At 47.9% G+C, this 17,669-nt stretch overlaps 8 protein-coding genes across 8 annotated transcripts; 6 read left to right on the forward strand and 2 right to left on the reverse strand.

Annotated features, from left to right (window-relative positions):
• Positions 1-272: 272 nt before the first annotated feature.
• On the forward strand, positions 273-2,439 carry DFJ58DRAFT_710348 (glycoside hydrolase family 18 protein). Its single transcript, XM_041383814.1, has 6 exons — positions 273-381; positions 442-801; positions 874-961; positions 1,015-1,160; positions 1,224-1,869; positions 1,930-2,439. The coding sequence occupies exons 2-6, from the start codon at positions 623-625 to the stop codon at positions 2,104-2,106; spliced, it is 1,236 nt and encodes a 411-aa protein (XP_041236773.1). The 5' UTR covers positions 273-381; positions 442-622; the 3' UTR covers positions 2,107-2,439.
• Positions 2,440-2,508: 69 nt separating this feature from the next.
• Positions 2,509-3,508, forward strand: DFJ58DRAFT_749929 (uncharacterized protein). The gene is made up of 2 exons (XM_041387702.1): positions 2,509-3,320; positions 3,401-3,508. The coding sequence occupies exons 1-2, from the start codon at positions 2,616-2,618 to the stop codon at positions 3,464-3,466; spliced, it is 771 nt and encodes a 256-aa protein (XP_041236774.1). The 5' UTR covers positions 2,509-2,615; the 3' UTR covers positions 3,467-3,508.
• A 1,023-nt stretch (positions 3,509-4,531) lies between these two features.
• On the reverse strand, positions 4,532-5,599 carry DFJ58DRAFT_190875 (HAD phosphatase). Its single transcript, XM_041379138.1, has 5 exons — positions 5,472-5,599; positions 5,342-5,418; positions 5,255-5,293; positions 5,106-5,201; positions 4,532-5,058 (listed from the first exon to the last, which is right to left on the reverse strand). Exons 1-5 carry the CDS (start codon positions 5,554-5,556, stop codon positions 4,609-4,611), a joined length of 747 nt encoding a protein of 248 aa, XP_041236775.1. The 5' UTR covers positions 5,557-5,599; the 3' UTR covers positions 4,532-4,608.
• Positions 5,600-5,713: 114 nt separating this feature from the next.
• Positions 5,714-6,600, forward strand: DFJ58DRAFT_719179 (clathrin light chain; the record flags this gene model as incomplete). Its single annotated transcript, XM_041384581.1, has 4 exons — positions 5,714-5,935; positions 5,991-6,127; positions 6,182-6,334; positions 6,387-6,600. The coding sequence occupies 4 exons, from the start codon at positions 5,714-5,716 to the stop codon at positions 6,598-6,600; spliced, it is 726 nt and encodes a 241-aa protein (XP_041236776.1).
• On the reverse strand, positions 6,552-7,950 carry DFJ58DRAFT_190871 (alpha beta-hydrolase). The gene is made up of 7 exons (XM_041379137.1): positions 7,591-7,950; positions 7,339-7,539; positions 7,186-7,284; positions 7,084-7,134; positions 7,001-7,030; positions 6,876-6,950; positions 6,552-6,824 (listed from the first exon to the last, which is right to left on the reverse strand). Exons 1-7 carry the CDS (start codon positions 7,942-7,944, stop codon positions 6,711-6,713), a joined length of 924 nt encoding a protein of 307 aa, XP_041236777.1. The 5' UTR covers positions 7,945-7,950; the 3' UTR covers positions 6,552-6,710.
• A 693-nt stretch (positions 7,951-8,643) lies between these two features.
• DFJ58DRAFT_819645 (glycoside hydrolase family 28 protein) lies at positions 8,644-10,530 on the forward strand. The gene is made up of 12 exons (XM_041391919.1): positions 8,644-8,826; positions 8,882-8,932; positions 8,981-9,082; positions 9,135-9,151; positions 9,206-9,314; positions 9,372-9,540; positions 9,596-9,641; positions 9,697-9,765; positions 9,822-9,963; positions 10,016-10,089; positions 10,144-10,248; positions 10,302-10,530. The coding sequence occupies exons 1-12, from the start codon at positions 8,794-8,796 to the stop codon at positions 10,396-10,398; spliced, it is 1,014 nt and encodes a 337-aa protein (XP_041236778.1). The 5' UTR covers positions 8,644-8,793; the 3' UTR covers positions 10,399-10,530.
• Positions 10,531-10,977: 447 nt separating this feature from the next.
• On the forward strand, positions 10,978-11,533 carry DFJ58DRAFT_735236 (uncharacterized protein; the record flags this gene model as incomplete). Its single annotated transcript, XM_041386600.1, has 2 exons — positions 10,978-11,472; positions 11,525-11,533. The coding sequence occupies 2 exons, from the start codon at positions 10,978-10,980 to the stop codon at positions 11,531-11,533; spliced, it is 504 nt and encodes a 167-aa protein (XP_041236779.1).
• A 4,301-nt stretch (positions 11,534-15,834) lies between these two features.
• DFJ58DRAFT_819666 (uncharacterized protein) lies at positions 15,835-17,267 on the forward strand. The gene is made up of 5 exons (XM_041391920.1): positions 15,835-16,028; positions 16,160-16,254; positions 16,303-16,388; positions 16,437-16,703; positions 16,753-17,267. Exons 1-5 carry the CDS (start codon positions 16,022-16,024, stop codon positions 17,201-17,203), a joined length of 906 nt encoding a protein of 301 aa, XP_041236780.1. The 5' UTR covers positions 15,835-16,021; the 3' UTR covers positions 17,204-17,267.
• Positions 17,268-17,669: the final 402 nt, after the last annotated feature.

Here is a 17,669-nt window from a genome sequence, read left to right on the forward strand (position 1 = left end):
AAACATCACAAGGTAAAATGTCCCACAAATGCCAGTCGTACTGGCTGAGCCTCACGAATCAGGTCTAACTGACTCTGCGTTGAAGAATATGACGAGGTTTTGGCTTAGTTCTTACAAAAATTTCAATGGGCCGAGCCACGGCTGGTGACTCACCTACGATAAGTCCATCTCCAAACCGCTGGGCGGAGTGTTTCCTTTCTTAGCAAGTTCGCACAGATCTTTGCGTGTCACGCCAGCTGGCTGGGTTTTGCGCACGTGAATTGCCCTTACTACCGAGCACCATCCGCCACGGTTCACGGCCTGCAGGGATTCACTGGGACTGGATTCTGGTTATGCAATGATGGGCCTTCAAAGCTGATGCACTTTCTTGCTGTAATTTCCGTGCGTGATAAATCACCCAAATTGCCATTTTTCTCATCGCATACCCTCGTATACCCTCAGGCAACCCAAACTGCGATGACCGGTGCACGGCATGGAAGGCTATTGGTGCAAGTCTTCATATTTGCGCTGCAAAGGATTTAACCCCAAATCAATTTTGAATTCACGCAGGACAACGCCGGGGGAGCTATAAGAAGTTATCACTACAATCGTGATCTCCATCAGCCTCTCGAGTTCGCTAGCCATGTTGTCTATCTTCGCTGTCCCTCTTCTTGCTCTGTCCGTCGTAAGCGCGAGCACGCCTACCACCCGCTCCACATTCCCCGTTGTAGGAGCTTGGTATGCCGGTTGGCACGCTACCGAAGGGTTCCCGCTGTCTTCAGTCAGCTGGGGGAAGTACAATACATTGTACTACTCATTTGCGTAAGTTTTCTATGCTGGCTTAAATGCACATCACTTGTCAAGTGGGGTGATTAACGCGATAATGTCTCTTAGAACCCCAACTTCAAGCGTCGACAGTCTGAGCCTGGACGGCTCTAATGGCGATCTACTTCCTCAGTTCGTTTCCGATGCCCATTCAAATGTGAGCGAAGGAGAGTTTATCGCTTTCAGAATCGATGTCTAAGGCACGTTTAGGGCGTCTCAGCCCATGTTGCTGTTGGAGGCTGGCTTGGGAGTACTTGGTTCTCTTCTAGCATTGCCACATCTGAAAACCGGACGGCATTTGTCAAGACCGTGGCAAAATTTGCTCATCAGTACAACGTTGATGGCATCCAGTTCGAGTAGGTTGATACTTGTGACTTCAAACTCATGCGCTAACCCCAGCTGTCCTTGATTTCCGACAGCTGGGAGAATCCCGGCAGACAGGGTGCCGGTTGCAATACCATTAGCGTCGATGATACGTCCAATTTCCTCAAATTCCTCCAGGAGCTTCGCCAAAACGCAGTGGGAGCAAATCTGACACTCTCGGCCGCGGTATCCCTCGCACCCTTCACAGACGCTAGCGGAAAACCTTCTGCTGACGTTTCCGGTTTTGCGCAGGTCTTCGATTACATCGCTTTGATGAACTATGATGTTTGGGGCTCTTGGTCTGAGCATGTGGGGCCGAACGCACCGTTGAACGATACCTGTGCCTCGTCCGCGAACCAACAGGGCTCGGCCGTTTCTGCAATCAAGGCTTGGACTGCCGCAGGCATGCCGGTCAACAAGATCGTACTTGGAGTTGCTTCCTACGGCCACTCGTTCAGCGTATCTCCCTCTGTCGCCTTCGAGTCTGGTACGAAGACGCTAGCTGCATACCCCGCTTTCAACGCCTCGAAGCAACCTTTGGGTGACGTGTGGGATGATACTAGTACCGTCGATGGTTGTGGCGTGAGCCATGGCCCAGGTGGCACTTTCAGATTTTGGGGTCTCATGGACGACGGCTTCCTTACCAAAGAAGGCACGCCTGCTGATGGCATTTACTACAGATATGACGAATGCAGCCAGACTGTAAGATTTCCATCTTTGATCACGTATTGTAGCAGCAGTGCTTATTTCACTGATTTACAGCCGTATGTATACAATGAGACCTCGCAAGTTATGGTCTCCTTCGACAATTCCCAGTCTCTCGCTGCCAAGGGCAAGTTTATTCAGGATACCGGGCTGCGCGGTTTCACGATGTGGGAGGCTGCTGGTGATTACAACGATATGCTCTTAGACTCTATCAGCGATGCTATGGATTGTTAATACACCGCTGATACCATCCTTATGCACTGTTCCGGTCGCTACTAAAATGGGCTACGTAAACCACACATCACTCGTTTAAAATCTTCCTAGTACTCTAGGTTACTATCCAACCGTAAATGCGTTGGCATCCCTTACATACTAACAGTATTTTCGTTCTGCCCAATGCTGCACGAGAAACCCTGTAATTGCAATTCAAAATTTCAAATGGAGGCATCCTGAAGCCTGAGGGAGCTCGAGTTCTACATACTGTTTGTGACGTTCCCCGACTTCCCACGGAGTGGGAGGAGGGTTTTGTCGGATCCAAATCCCCAGGCACCTATACCTCGATGCGTGGGAACCCTTTCGAAAAAACTGTACAGTTGATCGATCGAAGTCTATCGTCTCTATAGCTAAACTTGTGTGTATGTCTTTTCGGTTTCTTTCTGTGTGCTTGTTTTATTGATAATATTCAGATTCCAGAATGTCTGTGTTTCTCTCGAAACACCCCAGTACGGCGCCTCGAGTACTCGATGCTAAAGGTTGCCCACCTCACAACATCCTTCATGATATACAATCATATCCTCTTTTTTACTATGCTTTATACTACCGACAATATCATAAACTTATATATGCAACTGCCGAATTTTTTTGCTGTTGGTTACAGTTATCGCTCGCCTCCCATTCTAACATGTCTCAAATGTGGTCCCCTCTATCGATCTGTCACAGTGGCTGTAGTTTTTGATAGAGTATGTCTGTCTGTTCATCTGGATGACATTTCGATGACTTTCAGTCGCGCGCATTTCGAGTCTGCTGCATATGTGTGCTGTAGTGTATTCAAACGCTTCAAGAATTATCGAGAACCTGTTCAACAAGGCACTCCCCTCCCAACTGCTGCCTCGTGCATTATGTCCAGACTAAAAGATGATCCTCGATGGTTTTCCTACACTGATGCTTGCTGTGCAGAAAATTTGTCTGCTTTGTCCGCGCCTGTCCTGCGTGGTGTTGCACGGCGTATTGGTACTAAAAGATCCGACGCGCGAAATAAAGAACGCAGTGTCGATGCAATTGTATCTCATTTCGCTTCTCGACGCACAGAGCTCGCAAGCATGTCAGATGATATCCTCTTCAAGAGTCTCTTGACCGCATCAGTCCCACCTGCTTGCACAAGATCACGGGGCACTTTACTTGCTGCTGAGTTTCAGAACTTGTACGGTCTCAATTTGGCAACTACTCTAGTAGGTACTCCTCCTATCATCAGCGCACCTCCTGCTCTCGATCCAGCAGCTGTGCAAGTCTCTAAGCCATGTCTTTACAGTGGATTTCAGCATCTGTTGATGATATTCCTCGCCGTTTAGAGAAGCTGAAACGCACTGACATCTAGACATGTATTCCTCGATTAGCACCACGCTATCGCACACTCTACAACAAGCTCTTTCATCGATAAACGTGTGATGCACTCGCTAATCATGCCCGGCAACGCGCACTACACCTATTTCATGCTGGAGCAAGTGTTTTGGGTGACGTTTATCTGGCATATTTTCTGTTCTTGAGCTGTTATTTACTCTCAGATAAGGCTGCTTTCTATCAAATTCTTGCTCATGAGTTTGGCGTGCTCGTTACTGAACGTTTGTCACAGGAAATTGTCTCGCGCTCTGTCAAGGACATGTTAGTCCATCTAGAATGCAAATAGAATGCGCTGGCAGAGGTGAGAGATATTCGTACAGATCGAGAGCGGGAATGACCGATGCCTGTTTCAAAAGCAGTCATTTCGGCGTATGCAGTTGCTGCCATGTGCAGCCTACACGAAGAAAGCTCTCCATTATCCCAAAGGCAAAAGGAAGACTACTAACGAGCTCGGAGGTCAGTCACCTGCTAAGAACTCAAAGTTATCGACGGAGAGCCATGACATCTTTGACATTGAGCTGGAGGCTGATGATGATTAGCCTGACTCGAGTCACTCGAATACTATTGTCAAGTTTCAAGTAGTGCTGCATCTGATCTGCGAAGCGCCTGATTGCTATATCGATAGACTGTTTACTACCAATCCGTCGTCATTTCTTGAAGTTGAAGTCGGGGACTGGCGTTTCCCAGCGCCGCTACGATAAAAATTACTGCTTCCTTGGCTTCGATGTCACGTACGTACCTGCGCCACTCTGCACCTGAAGCAGACCATCTAGCCTATTATACTAACATGGCGATTATATCTTTTAAGTGAAGGCTTTCACTGGTCCCAACTCTCTATGTGCCGAGCACCACAATCCATCCGTCCAATTATCTCTGGATGGATTTCAGTAAATGGCTCATTCATTTGTGAATCGACCAAACATCTCAGTACTAGAGGAAGGTATCACGTAACGAGCCACAAATGATACATAGGTATGACTAGTGGACCAGTTCCAACAAAAATAAGTACAGTGGCGACTGTAATCAACTGCCAGCCGACAATTTCTCGCAAACTTGAACTGTAATGAAAGGAAGTTCGAGTCGTGGTTGGCGTTATACGCAGAAAAGTCGCCGACCATGCTATCTCATCATGTCCAACAATTTAGTAAGTGCGCTTCCAGTCTTGCGAGGTTCCGGAGAAGGGAGTTCCCTCACGAATATGTTAGTACCAACGGAAGACGTTTCCCCGTGTCTCGCCCACTTTCGAACCACATCCAATAAGCGCTTTTCCGCCCATCGCATCATCATGCTTTCTTTTTGCCAAACACCATTCGTCCAGATAGCAAGGGGACCACCAATCCTCGCACGAGCAGGTGTGTCACTTGAAGATGAGGCGAAGCCAGAGCGCATTCGGTTTGCCATGATCACATCCGTAAATATACGGTCTCCGACTATAACCAGTTCGTCATCGGGGATTGGAACGCGAAGAGACGAAAAGTAGGCGCGTATCGAAGCAATGCAGGAATAACCAGGCTTAAGAGTGTCATGTCGGAGAACCGGGACAGAGAGGTGATATGATACCGATTCTGCCTGTGTATGTTCAACTTCTGACTGTGTTTGATGAATGCTGGCCATACCTGGATTCCTCCAGCATCGAACTTGGTGCCAGCGGAATTGCTGACGATTATTACGTTTCCTTCCCCGAATGCCTCACGACATTCCTTCCAGGCATCCTGCAAAATAAGTTCTCAACATCTGACTTCAATTTATGACCCTTTAAACTCACTTCGAGCTGTGGCACAAGAGCATCTTTATACGGGATTGTCTGCTGTGTGTTCAGGAAGATAGAGACATCAAAAAGCTCGTGACTAACCAAGCAATTGTCTTTATCAAAGACTGCTCCTCTATAGCCTGCATTTCGAAGCGCCAAAAAATCAATTTGGCGAATATCTGTCTGTAGTTTAGCGTTAGTTGTAGCTATGAATGCAAAAAACTAGGGCGACCTTTTACTGTTACATGGGGAATGATAAGTCGGGGATTCTTGAGCAGGTGAAACGGAACAAGAATGCCTGGGATGTTCAAGGGCATCGATAGAAAAGGTGAAAAGACAGTCTCGCTTCATATATCAATTACATAAAAGCAATGCAACATTTCGTGACACCCGGCAAACACCGTCGACTGACCTTGCACAAGTTCATCTCTCATAGCACTAGCATCGGTCAATTCCAGCAGCGTACTAAGAAACATGGACGATGACTTTGATTTTGACCGCGCGGCCTCCGCCTTTCCTGATCTTGACCTAGACGGGCAGGGTGACGTGCCCTTGCCATCAGCCCCGGCGGCGGTCAGTAGTGGCTTCTCGTTTGATGATTTTGGGACTCCACTGGGGCAGACCGAAGTGACGGTCACAGGCAACGATGAGATTGAGAAGTTTGAGGATCAGTTTCCAGAGTTGAATATTGGGCAGGTAAGTAGTGTTCATGGGTAACTGCACTGTATTAAGGTGCCTGTTTGCTGCATAGTCTGTATCTTCTCCTGCACACGCCCTACCAACTTTCGGCGCCCCTCCTCCGTTTGCTCCTCGCCCACAGCCATCAGCATTTTCGTCCACGCCCATCCTCAACCAGCAACTCGACGAAGACGAGCCTGAAGTTATCAGGTACATCGCCAAATTGTTATATACAAGTTCACCGCTGACAGTTGTCTATCACAGGAAATGGCGCGAAAGTCAGCTAGAAGAAATCCAGGCTCGCGATGAAGCCAGTAAGGCTAAACGCCAACAAACTATTGGGAAGGCCGAACATGCTATTGACCAATTCTACGAGGAATATGCAGCAAAGAAGGAGCGAACTATTCGGGAAAACAAGTCAGTTAAACTTTGGCCAACTAGACGAGTTACACTGATGAATTTTTCAAAGGGATGAAGAAGGAGATTTCCTAGAGTCACTATCTTCATCTCTTACCAAAGGGACGACTTGGGAACGTATTTGTGAGATCGTGGAGCTGCAAAATTCCCAGAGCAAAACAATCGCAAGGGCTGGTCCTAGTACCACTGACCTTTCGCGATTCAAGGAAGTGCTGTTGCGCTTGAAGCGCGAGGGAACTGCTGCTCCCGGCGCAGCTGGTTATTAGACATTACGTGTTTTACATGTGTATATACCTGTTGTTTTAATTTTCTGGACTTTTCTTTCCTCCTGAGAAGCACAGACAAAATAGTAAGCAGTAAAAGCTATGTAATATCCTCAGAGCCTGGGTGAAATATTGGAATAGAGGTGTGCCTCCACCCAGGTAATACACTCCTCGATGAGCTTCTCCTTCACACCGTCTGGTTCGTTGTGAAGTTCATGATAGCCACCCTGTTGAAACATAAGCCTACAGTTCGCAGCAGTGACATCGCAACTGCTTACTTGGTAAATGGATATTTTCTTATCCTTTGCTGGTACCCGTTGATGAAATAGCTCAGAAGCTTTGGGAGAGGTTACCTACGACACGTCAGAGCTTCCTAGGACGAGGTGTTCTAAAGGGCGCGAACCTTGTCATCCGAACCATGTATGAAGAGGACCTGACGGCATTCGTGAATGGTACAGAAAGGGGGACTCGACTGAAACAACTTACAGGGAGGTCTGTGGGCCAACGGACGTAATCGGAGTGCAAGAGGTGCTCGCCCTGAGAACTAGAGGTGAAACGTCAAACAGAAAAGACAAATTGATTAATTACCCCGTCTAACATGTCGCTTACTCCGCGAAGCGACCCAACTTGCTTGACCATAGGATCTTTCGCATATTCCTCGCCGACAGTCTTGTCATGCGACAAATTCTACGACGATGCAGTTAGCCATCCATATCTGCAAGGGGAAAAAGTTGCGTGTACCTGACCCTTGACGTCCGATGGAATAGTGAGCGAAGGCACTAATAAGCTAGCCTTTCCACCTATCCATCTTGCTGCTTTAGCGGCTGGCTTCGTTTGAAGGATGAGGGGGCTAGTGGAAATCACGCCCGCCAGGTTTGTTACTGTTTCCTTTGCAGGGGGACTACTTGCCCTGGTACAAAATGCAAGTACCAATGCTCCACCCTAGGGGTGTACGTGTCATATTGTTCGACATTCAAAATATGTAATTCATACCATTGAATGCCCATACAGAAACACGGGAATGGAACCGAACTCGCTCTTCGCGTGGTTTATGGCCCACTCGATGTCTTGAAATTGTTCCTTCCAGCTCGTCTTCGCATACGAACTATCCTTGCTCTTCTTATCCGTGTCCAAAGCCGTCCTGCCAAAGCCGCGCTGGTCATACGCAAAGACGGCTATGTCGCGCGCGGACCAAGTAGGAAATACATGCTCGTACCGAGCAATGTGCTCGATGAAACCGTGCACGAAAATTACAACAGCTTTTGCGGTGGAAGCTGGGCGGTACGTGTGAGTATAGAATTGCGTGTGCTGTGGACCAACTAGCCACGACTCCGAGAAAGCTGTCATGATCTGCAAGAATGATGCGGCTCAAGCTGGTTTCTCACGAGTCACAATAACTAATTCCAAATTAGGAGCCCACCAAACAGTCGGCATGTATGTCTCATTGTCTTGCGCTTACTACGAGTAAGCACTGTCCTTCATCTGACTTTCGGAATTTCAGATAATGGAAGAAAATTGGACACTCGGAAGTCTGCTGACCTCTGCCTCGTTGGCGCGCCGGCAGTCTCAGTGTTTTGCCTCACACGGCCTAATCACATCACAATTTCCATCAATCAGAATTCCCATTGTCGTGTGTCCCGACTCGGCTACCAAGGAGTTGAATATCGCTACGTTCTGGCTGTCGCCGACGAGGCGGGCTCAAATTTCGCTAAGTCGAATGCAGCAGAACATTGAACCCACATTCGCACGCCGGAGGTAGGTATCCCTGAATCACATACTCAAAAACTAGTGCAGACTCGAGTGTAGCGTATACGCAATTTTCCTGATCATGACACTCCTTGGAGTCCATGCAACCGCATTACTGAAACTGTCACGCGTCAAACGAAGGAAACACCGAACACGTACTTCCTTGCGCCGGCCGGGCCGCAGAGACATCTGTCTGCCCGTCCTTGTCGCTATGCGGATAATATAAAAGCCACGTCCTTTCAAGTTACCTTCAACATAATGCATATCCCGTTCTTGGTAGCATTAGTGGGTGGGCTTTTCTCGGTAGGGCGAGCTTCCCCAAACACAGGCGGTGTGTCATGTACCGTCACAGCGAGTGGCGGAGATGATGGACCGGCATTCGTGGATGCTGTTCAACGTTGTGACTCAGTGACAATTCCTCGTGAAACTACTCTTTCGATAGCAACAAGGATGAATATGACCGGCCTCAAGAACAAGAACATTGTATGTGACTGTTCTATTATATTATACTGACAATCTCACATAGCGGGGGTTGCAGGATCTGTTGGGAACCGTAAAATTCACAAACAACATGACATATTGGATTAACGTATGTGTTGGAAATCGCAATGCATCACCTGTTAATTCCTCGCCTTAGAACGGCTTTCCATTTGAGTTCCAGGACCAAATCGCCTTTTGGATCGTAGGTGGGAATGACATCCTTATCAATGGTGGTGGAACAATAGATGGTTCAGGTCAGGTATGCTTATTAATGCATAGGGTAGATGTGCTGCTAATCTCATAACCTGCAGGTCTGGTATGACGCATTGTGAGCAGGACTTATAGTAGTCTGGATATAACGTTTGGTTGACTCTGCACCCAGCGCCACTAACAGTACTCTCTTGCGCCCAATCCTGCTCACGGTTTACCAAGCCACTGATGTTGCCGTCAAAGATATTACGATGGTCAACAGCCCTGAGTGGTTTAACTTTGTGAGCATTTCAGAGTTTATTCGATCTTTGACTCGACCAGTTTACCCCTCACGGCAGGTCAATGAAGGGAAGAATGTTGTCTATGACGGCATCAACATTAGTGCCGTCTCCACATCAAACAATCTTGCGAAGAATACTGATGGCTGGGATATATATCGCAGTGATAGCATTTCCATCATTAATTCGAACATCAACAACGGCGATGATTGTGTTTCATTAAAACCAAGTACCATCTATGCTCGCCAGGGCTTCATGGTTCGCTCATGCAGTCTTTGTCCTAGATTCCACAAATATCATTGCATCAGACTTATACTGCAATGGTTCCCAGTCCGTTAAAGCCTTCTTTGGGCGTGGCACGCACCTGCTCACATTCTGTTGACAGTGGTATTTCCGTGGGTTCCCTCGGGCAATATGCTGGGGTATATGACATTGTTGAAAACTTCACTTCGACGTGCGTTTGAACATGGACTTCGATAATAGCCAGGAGCACTGATCGAGAGCTCTCAGCAATATCCAAATGTATAATGCTGAAAATGGCGCACGCATCAAAGCCTATGCTGGTCCGGGAGTCGGCAGTGGCATTGTGAAGAACATCAATTATAGCTTCTTCACCGAGGGCAATGTCGACAACCCCTTGATTGTTGATCAGGTTCGCGCTGATCTTCTCGCGATCTGCAAGAGACTAATCAATTGTTGTGCAGTGTTACATGACCAACGCAACAGAATGTACTGCTTACCCTTCCAACGTATATATTCAGGACGTTGTGTTTGCCAAGTGCGCGAAAGTGTTTCTGTCCTTTGGTTGAAACTTACGCAACTGTAACCTAAGTTTCAATGGCACTTCGTCTGGAGCAACGAATTCCGTGGTTGCTTCGTTGGCATGCTCGCCGGACGGTCGCTGCAGCGACATCAGTGTTAACAATATTTTCCTTGAGTGCGTTCTTTTTTTCTGCTCCTTCAGGTCAAGAAAATAATCAATCTGCAAAGGGCACCTCCACAAGATGGTAGTGCGACCTACTCTTGCCAGAACGTGAATATCACTGGGAACGCTGCTTACCTGTTTGGTGACTGTGCGACTACCTAAATACAATCGAGCACATATGTAGTCAGTGTCGTGGTTGTGGGTTTGTGTGCAATAAGCTCGTAGTAGTACACGCAGTCTTCTCAAGCTTAAAAATTGGATTGTTTGAGCCTGTCGGACTGAGCGCCCCTTGAAGTCAAGTGAATCAAGTGAAGTCAATCAATCAGAAATTTGTTTACATAAAGTTACATAACTTCTCTTTTCAAGGCGGACGTCTAGCCTAGGTCGCCAACTGGCAGCTCTGCACCGATGTCTCTCTTCTCCAGAATGAAATACCTTAAAGCTTTGGTCCGCTACAACCGATCTAATTTCACTACACATCGCTCAAGGTGGTTTTCCCTGTTTCCTGGCCGTGCTCAAGGAACCCATATACCAAGAGGTCAACCATTTTATGAACTGAAGAAGCCCAGTATCTTAATCAAGTTCACCTGGACACTTCTCGTAGCTGATGCGGTCTGCACGTAAGTTTTTCTGTTCTAATACGCGCTAATTTAACTTCAATGGTGTGCAGACTGGCAATGTGTGAGCTTTCCTGGAACTATTTTACGCGTCCTGTGGAACCAACGGAGTCCGCAATATCCGATGACTCCTAATACTATGGGCAATAGGCCACAGTATGAACCCCGCCCGACATACCAGCGTGCTGGTTTGGTCTTTATGCATCTCGCATTTGGAGGTTGGGTGGCATTTATGATTGGCATGAAAAGTGGAATGAATGTAAAGAGGATCTGGCTGACTCCACCACGTCAGCGAGGGGGTCTGGCCATGACGACGCGGAAGGCAATTGCGCGTCCAAAGGTCGCGACTTTCGAAGGCTTCGGCAGTTTTGGTCTACGGGGCAATGCACTGGACGTGAAAAATTGCCGCTTATCCACTGCAGAACCCGCAAACGACCTAACATTGATTGTTGCCGCACCGGGGAATAGAGAACAGCAACTTTCGATCGCGACGAAAGGCGTTTATATTGACGGCAAGCCTGTTTCACGCGATGAAGTTTACACTTCGCTCTCGCAAGTCTTTGGACATAAATCCGAACCCGCGTCCTGGATAAGTGGACCCATTCTCAGAGATGCACAGGTATGCATACCCCGTCAGCTGACAATCTCATGCTTATTCTCATTTAAAATAGAACCCATAATCAAACTCGGGCAGGATGGGATCTTGCGAACCTGCTGTTAGCCAGTCGCAGCTGACAGTTTACGATCCATATTCCCTCGGCCAGATTGAGGCCCCTGGTATGCGATATAGTTACTTAAGCTCGTTTTTGCACGTCCTTCTAAGAGGTGTGTAATGCATCAAACTACTTATGACTGCCATGCCACGTTACTAGTCAAGCTCAAGGTTCACGTCCACAGCACGAGGACTACCTTAGTCTGGTCGTATTGGCTACATATATGAACAACGCATTATCCAACATCCATGGCGGTGAACTCGTACATCGCACTCTTGAACGCAAGATACTACCTGCAGACATTATCCCATATTGAAGACGAAGTGACACTTCCCATTCGACCTGTTTAGGCTGCCATGGTTGGTGGATGGAGACCAATGCTTTGACCACGCTGTCGATTACGATGGCGGTTGAGGTAGAATCTTTTGAGTATTTCTCTAGGATTGATTCGCCTGTCCGTCTGCGTCTAGTCTCGGAATAGAGCCCTAAAAACTCTCCTAGTAGATGATCACGCTTGCTCTAGCCTGCAATGTTTATTGCTAGTGAAAAGTCGCAAGCCACTTCCGGCTTCAATGCCCCCCATTTGAATATTGTAAGCCTGAGGCGAGCCTCGCGCTTGACCAGTCTGACCACCTAGTAAGTACTTATGTGAATGTGCAAATTACGGCCGGTCTGGGTGCATGTCTTCGCAGACCTTAGGCTTGTGACATGACTGCTGCCGGAGTCTTGGTCATCGTTGCCCGCCTGCCCGCCCTCTGCTGCCTGCCGCCCGCCGTCTCGAAAGGAATGCTGATTTCGGGCACCGTCTTAACCGAACGATATCAACCTCATCTTCCTCCGTCTTTCATTTCAGGTGTTTTTCGTTCATGGTCTGTGCTCAGCGTGTGACAGCGGCGGGGTGGCGGTGATGGCGGAATGTCGGGCGCTGTCAGCCACTGGCGACTTCAAACTCCGCCACCCGTGCCGAGCGTGCACCAAGACCGGTCATTTAAGACTCGTCCTCCACCAGTGGGTTCGAGAGTCGAGACCAGAGCTATCACTCGTTTGACTTACCGTTACACGGAACGTACAACAGTCCCAACTTCTTGATCTGTCCAGTTAACCATATTTCCTGCGATACCACCCACTCCTCCCGGTAACAGACACCTGAGAACGGGTACGCTAGTATTAAGTTGGCCGTCACTTAACGACATCTTGTTTCTCTGATATCGAACTCATCGAGGTCGTCTCTGAGCAGAACCAAAATTAGTCGCTTGGTTATGCACGCGGCCGCCAGGAGGCACAATTCTTATCTAATCACGTTAAGGGAGTAAACGCTTCTGCCCTCCCCCACGCTGATACAGTTGCACCAACTGGAAAGAAATCGTATAGGCCGTTCTGTGAATGCGACCAGTAAGCCTGCTGTCGCGAGTGTAAGCGTCAGCTCTTCCATTGGTCTGCAGGAATCATCTGGTCAGGTAGGAAGGAAGAAGAATATATTAAAATGGTATGTTTCTTCGCCTTGAACCCTGGGACGTAGGCTGATACAAGTCTGGTTACTCAGATAGCCCACTTGACCGCAAAGCATTAGGTTTGGTTCTGGTAAGGAGTTTATCGTGGAGAAATGAAGGTCATTAACCCGCCACAGGTGCTGCCATCGACGGTGATTTTCTCTGAGCGATATTATGATGTGGTCGTGGCATAGCTTCAATATATGGTTCAGAACTTTGGATACCACAAGGATCTGATATTGACAGTGTGTCCTATAATTATCTGCTGTGTCCTCAAAGACGTTGACAAGTAAATGTATACATTGCTGGTCTCGAATCATTCTTGATGGGTTTCAATACTTGATGTTCCGACTAGCCCCGATATGGATCGGTGCCGGGCCTGCCGGCAGAATGATCATACCAAGAAGGCCTGGTATGCTGGCTGGGTCGGCACTATACTCCAGTGGAACCTTCCTCAAGGAACAACCTCTTTGTGCTCATATGCACCACCTGAGCCAATGTGAACATAACAAGCGAAATTGGATGGCACACCAATGGCGAGCAAGAAAGATGGAAGTAAAGTAATCAAGTGGCTTATCTATTGCGACCGGTGGAGATGGAGCCGTTGACCTGCTTTCAGTGCATCACAGATTTTGCGCGGTGTGGTATGTCAGGATGATGACTTGTACTGTGACATATGGTTTACCAGGGTTGATCTGATGACACCAATCTCATTGATGTCCTGTTTCCTGCCGTGTCGTTCACTAAGGATGGTCTGATGTCCCCTGTCCAATTGATTCTTTTTACCTGCCGTGTCGGTTGCTTACCAGGGATAGTCCGATGACTCCGATGCAATCGATGATCCCATGTGCCGGACTATTAGCGCAGTTGAGAGGCCTGCATGTTAACGTGATTGCTTATCGGAACTTGTTACGGTATGTGCTGCAACCTCCAAAATGAAGCCTCCACAAACTTCTTGACGAACAGGACAGAAGAAATCATTCAGCTGACTTCACAGCCTGATTCGAATGCTGTCGATAAACACTGCATTTCAACTTGCTGTATGGCAAGCCACCCGTACGGTGCTGCCAACAACTACACTCAGCTCACCCGATCTGCCACAGCGTCTGTTCCAGACGTCCCTGTTCCACCAGCTGTATCCTCGGACTTCCCACAGTAACCATTTGGTAGACCCGTTGTGCTACAGCGTCTGGAGTTACTTTCCCATTGATTATGCCCTCGTGTCAAGGCGGGCGTTCGACACAAACAGCCACATTACTAACTAAATTCATCGGACTTGCTATAGCGTCTGTTCCAAGGTGTCCCTGTCCCATATTGTATTTACAACGGGCTTCCCAGATAAGGTATCCTTTGCATGCACACCACCACGGATAAGCATATTCTGCTGACAAGAGTTATCCCTTGCCAACATAGAAACAGTGTGAGCAACTCCGAGATCGGTTGTCATATCTTTCTGACTTGCCAAAAGCTACAATGTTGAAACGTTGACGCCGGGCCCGGAGAAACCGAGCTCAACGAACCTGAGAAGCATTGAACGAAAGAGTAGATCCGGACTAATTCCCCCTACATCAGTAGTGGGTTTTTCCGTGCCATGGCTGTTTAGACCTAAGTAGTCAAGACTGTCGTCCCTAGGCCTTAACCGTTACGCCCAGATCGTTAGGCCAAAAGGCAGTGATAATCAAAGCGTGAGCTTTGATTATCTCGGACAGTATTTATGTTGATTATGGGAATTCAGGTAAGCAACGAGCTTACACCCTCCCACGTTTTCACGTCTTTCTATCCCCCCACCAGTGCCGGCTCCAATCGCGTAGCACTGTGATTTGGTGTGGGAATTTGGGAGGACACAAATGGCCACCCCGAGGGCAAACCTTGAAATTTGCCCCGGAGCGGGTTGTAACGCCCGACCTCATGCAAACCTTGAGCTTTGATTATATGTAAGTAGTCAAGACTAGGTCGTCCCCTAACCGTTACGCCCAGACCGTTTGGCCAAAAGGCAGTGATAATCAAAGCTCAGAGCGCTCACGCTTACAATTATCTCGGACAGTATTTATATTGATTATGGGAACTCAGGTAAGCAACGAGCTTACATATCATCAGCTTATCGCACTCCTAATGGACGATGTACTCCATTAGGAGTGCGATAAGCTGATGATATATGATGCAATCTTGCATACAACCAGCCATCTGGGGACAACATATCATAGGACGAACTGTTCAAGAAGTTCATCGAGTCTTTCATCCCGGTATCATCTAGGTGTCCTCGCGTGGTCGGAGTATCATATATCACCATCTGTTGGACAGGAAAGGTCGGTATTCGAGACATCTGAGTTGTGTGACCGCGAGCCAGAAGTGACGGCAAGACCATTACTCGTTTTTGAACACGAACAATATCGTTGACAGCAGGACACCCCCTAGGCCTCATAGGCAGACCACGGACACTCACAAATATCCAGAAACTCAAGGCACATCAATATTAATAGATACGTGGAAGCCAAAAGGAATGCGAGACGTTTGCTTTAATAGTGGGCGGAGCCACTTGAGAGCAAAACGAATCGGAAGGGGTGTCAGCGGGATACGAGTGCATGTATGAACGCCATCGGGCCTGCTTAAGAGGGGGTATCCTCATAACGGTGAATTTATGATAACCTTGAATCTGACCTCGGCTTGAATCAGCAGATTAATTCGGTGCCTGATTAGGATAACGCAAATATTGTTACCGAACGTATGGTAACTTAGGGTGTATGGTTCAAAATTGCTGGTGATGTAATAACTAAGAGTGCTGTCCTTGTGGTACCACACCGCTATCGATCGGTCAATCGATCTCCCAGTCGATCGAGGTTCAAGTCCTTTTATGGTCGTCCTTGCTGACATGATTCCCATCTCCACACGCGTATTATAATCATTATATGATCGATGTGTGTATGTCGTTACTTCTAAACAACACCATGCTGCCCCTTGGTCTGGCATGCAGTGTTCCAAGCTTCGCGCCCATCCTACCTGCTGTCCAGACATATAAAAACCGTAGAGCACATATTCCCTTCTGTAGGCCCTGATATACCACGTTGCTTTCTCTCATTTCTCTTCTACAGTATAATCATGCCAGACCGGCTCGTGATCAACAAAGAAGTCCTCGACGATAGTGTTCATCGCACATCCACCAACCTGTCTAGTAGTCTTCCCTACATCAATGGTGACATGGTAGGATTTCTCCGACGATTCTTCTCTGTCACGCTGATCATTCCAAAGATGTCTCCTTCAAATACACGAGGCTCAACAACATGCCCCAATCATGGGCTCGCGGTGCCTCATTCTATTACAATATCAAGCCCCAAGTTAGTCTACTCCATCCTCTGCCTTGTACTGTAATAACCCGTGACTAGCCATGGTGGTCAGCCCGCCACCTTATCTGGCCCACGGATGTCAGACGCTCCATCAAGCAGCATTAGTTATACCTGCTACAATGGCACACAGGAACTTGAACAATGCTTAACGCAATCTGTTTCCGGATTTAACCCTCTTTCGAGTTGTGCCTCCTTGCACAACCCACCAACGCTTCACAGCCACAGCTCTCACTATGATCTCGTGTTAGGAGGTACCTGTACTCCTGCAATGAGGCATAACTACTGGCTTTCACAGGCATTCCAAATGTATGCCCTTCGTTATCATTATTTATCTCCTAATCACTCTCACACACAGGTATTATCCAGATGTCTACCCTGAAGTTCCTACCTCTGATTTTCGGCTGTATAACGAGCCGTCGCATCAGTGGCAGAATTCTGCCATGCATCAGCCAGGTCTTCCAAATGAGCTCCTCCCACCGATGAAACCTCCGCCTTTGGCTGCGGAAGCTTTGCAATTGAGATTTTCATCACAGGCCCGTGCAAGTCACGGTGGAATTATATGTTACCCCTCAGATCACCCGCCCATCGCCAACCAGCCATATTTGACCCCACTTCTCCTCCTACATTCCTGCCGATGGCTATATGATGACGCACCCTGCAAGTTCACAGGGACACTGGACGAGTTAAAGGCGCATTGTAAACGCAGTCATTTTGCTGGCCCCCCCGATGCGCAGATTGAATGCCGTTGGGAAGCTTGTACTTACCATAGGCGTGATGACCCCACGGTGCATGTCATGCGGCGCTGACTGCATGTGGCGCCACACTTACGAAGTTCATTTAGGGATGAAGAGGGGTACCTAGGCGTGTCCACTTGCTGTTGTATTTTTTTTTGCTTCAGATTGCAGTACTTTGGGGTCATTGACCCTATGTTGGACATTCGACTCGTCACAAGCTTTTTCTCTCGTTTTGTTTTGTTGGTTTAGGTCTAGTGGACGGACTCGTACTACTGTTGTATTTTTTTCCATCCTTGCGCTGCACCACCCACGCTATGCTATTTTTATTATCGTTGCTTTGTTCTTGTTAACGTTGATCATCCGTCGTGGATCTATTTTGAAATTCTAATAGTCTCCCCTAGCCATACGGCCCAGACCATATAGAAGGAAGGCAGTCGTTCCTTTTTATCATTATGATTTCTTGCAGTGGTTGGCATTATCACGACTATAATGAAAGAACGGACGGAATTTGGACCGAAGGATGCCCGCTGGCCCAGCA

Source organism: Suillus subalutaceus (assembly GCF_016647625.1).
Source record: "Suillus subalutaceus strain FC151 chromosome Unknown DFJ58scaffold_205, whole genome shotgun sequence".
Classification (NCBI taxonomy): Eukaryota; Fungi; Basidiomycota; class Agaricomycetes; order Boletales; family Suillaceae; genus Suillus; species Suillus subalutaceus.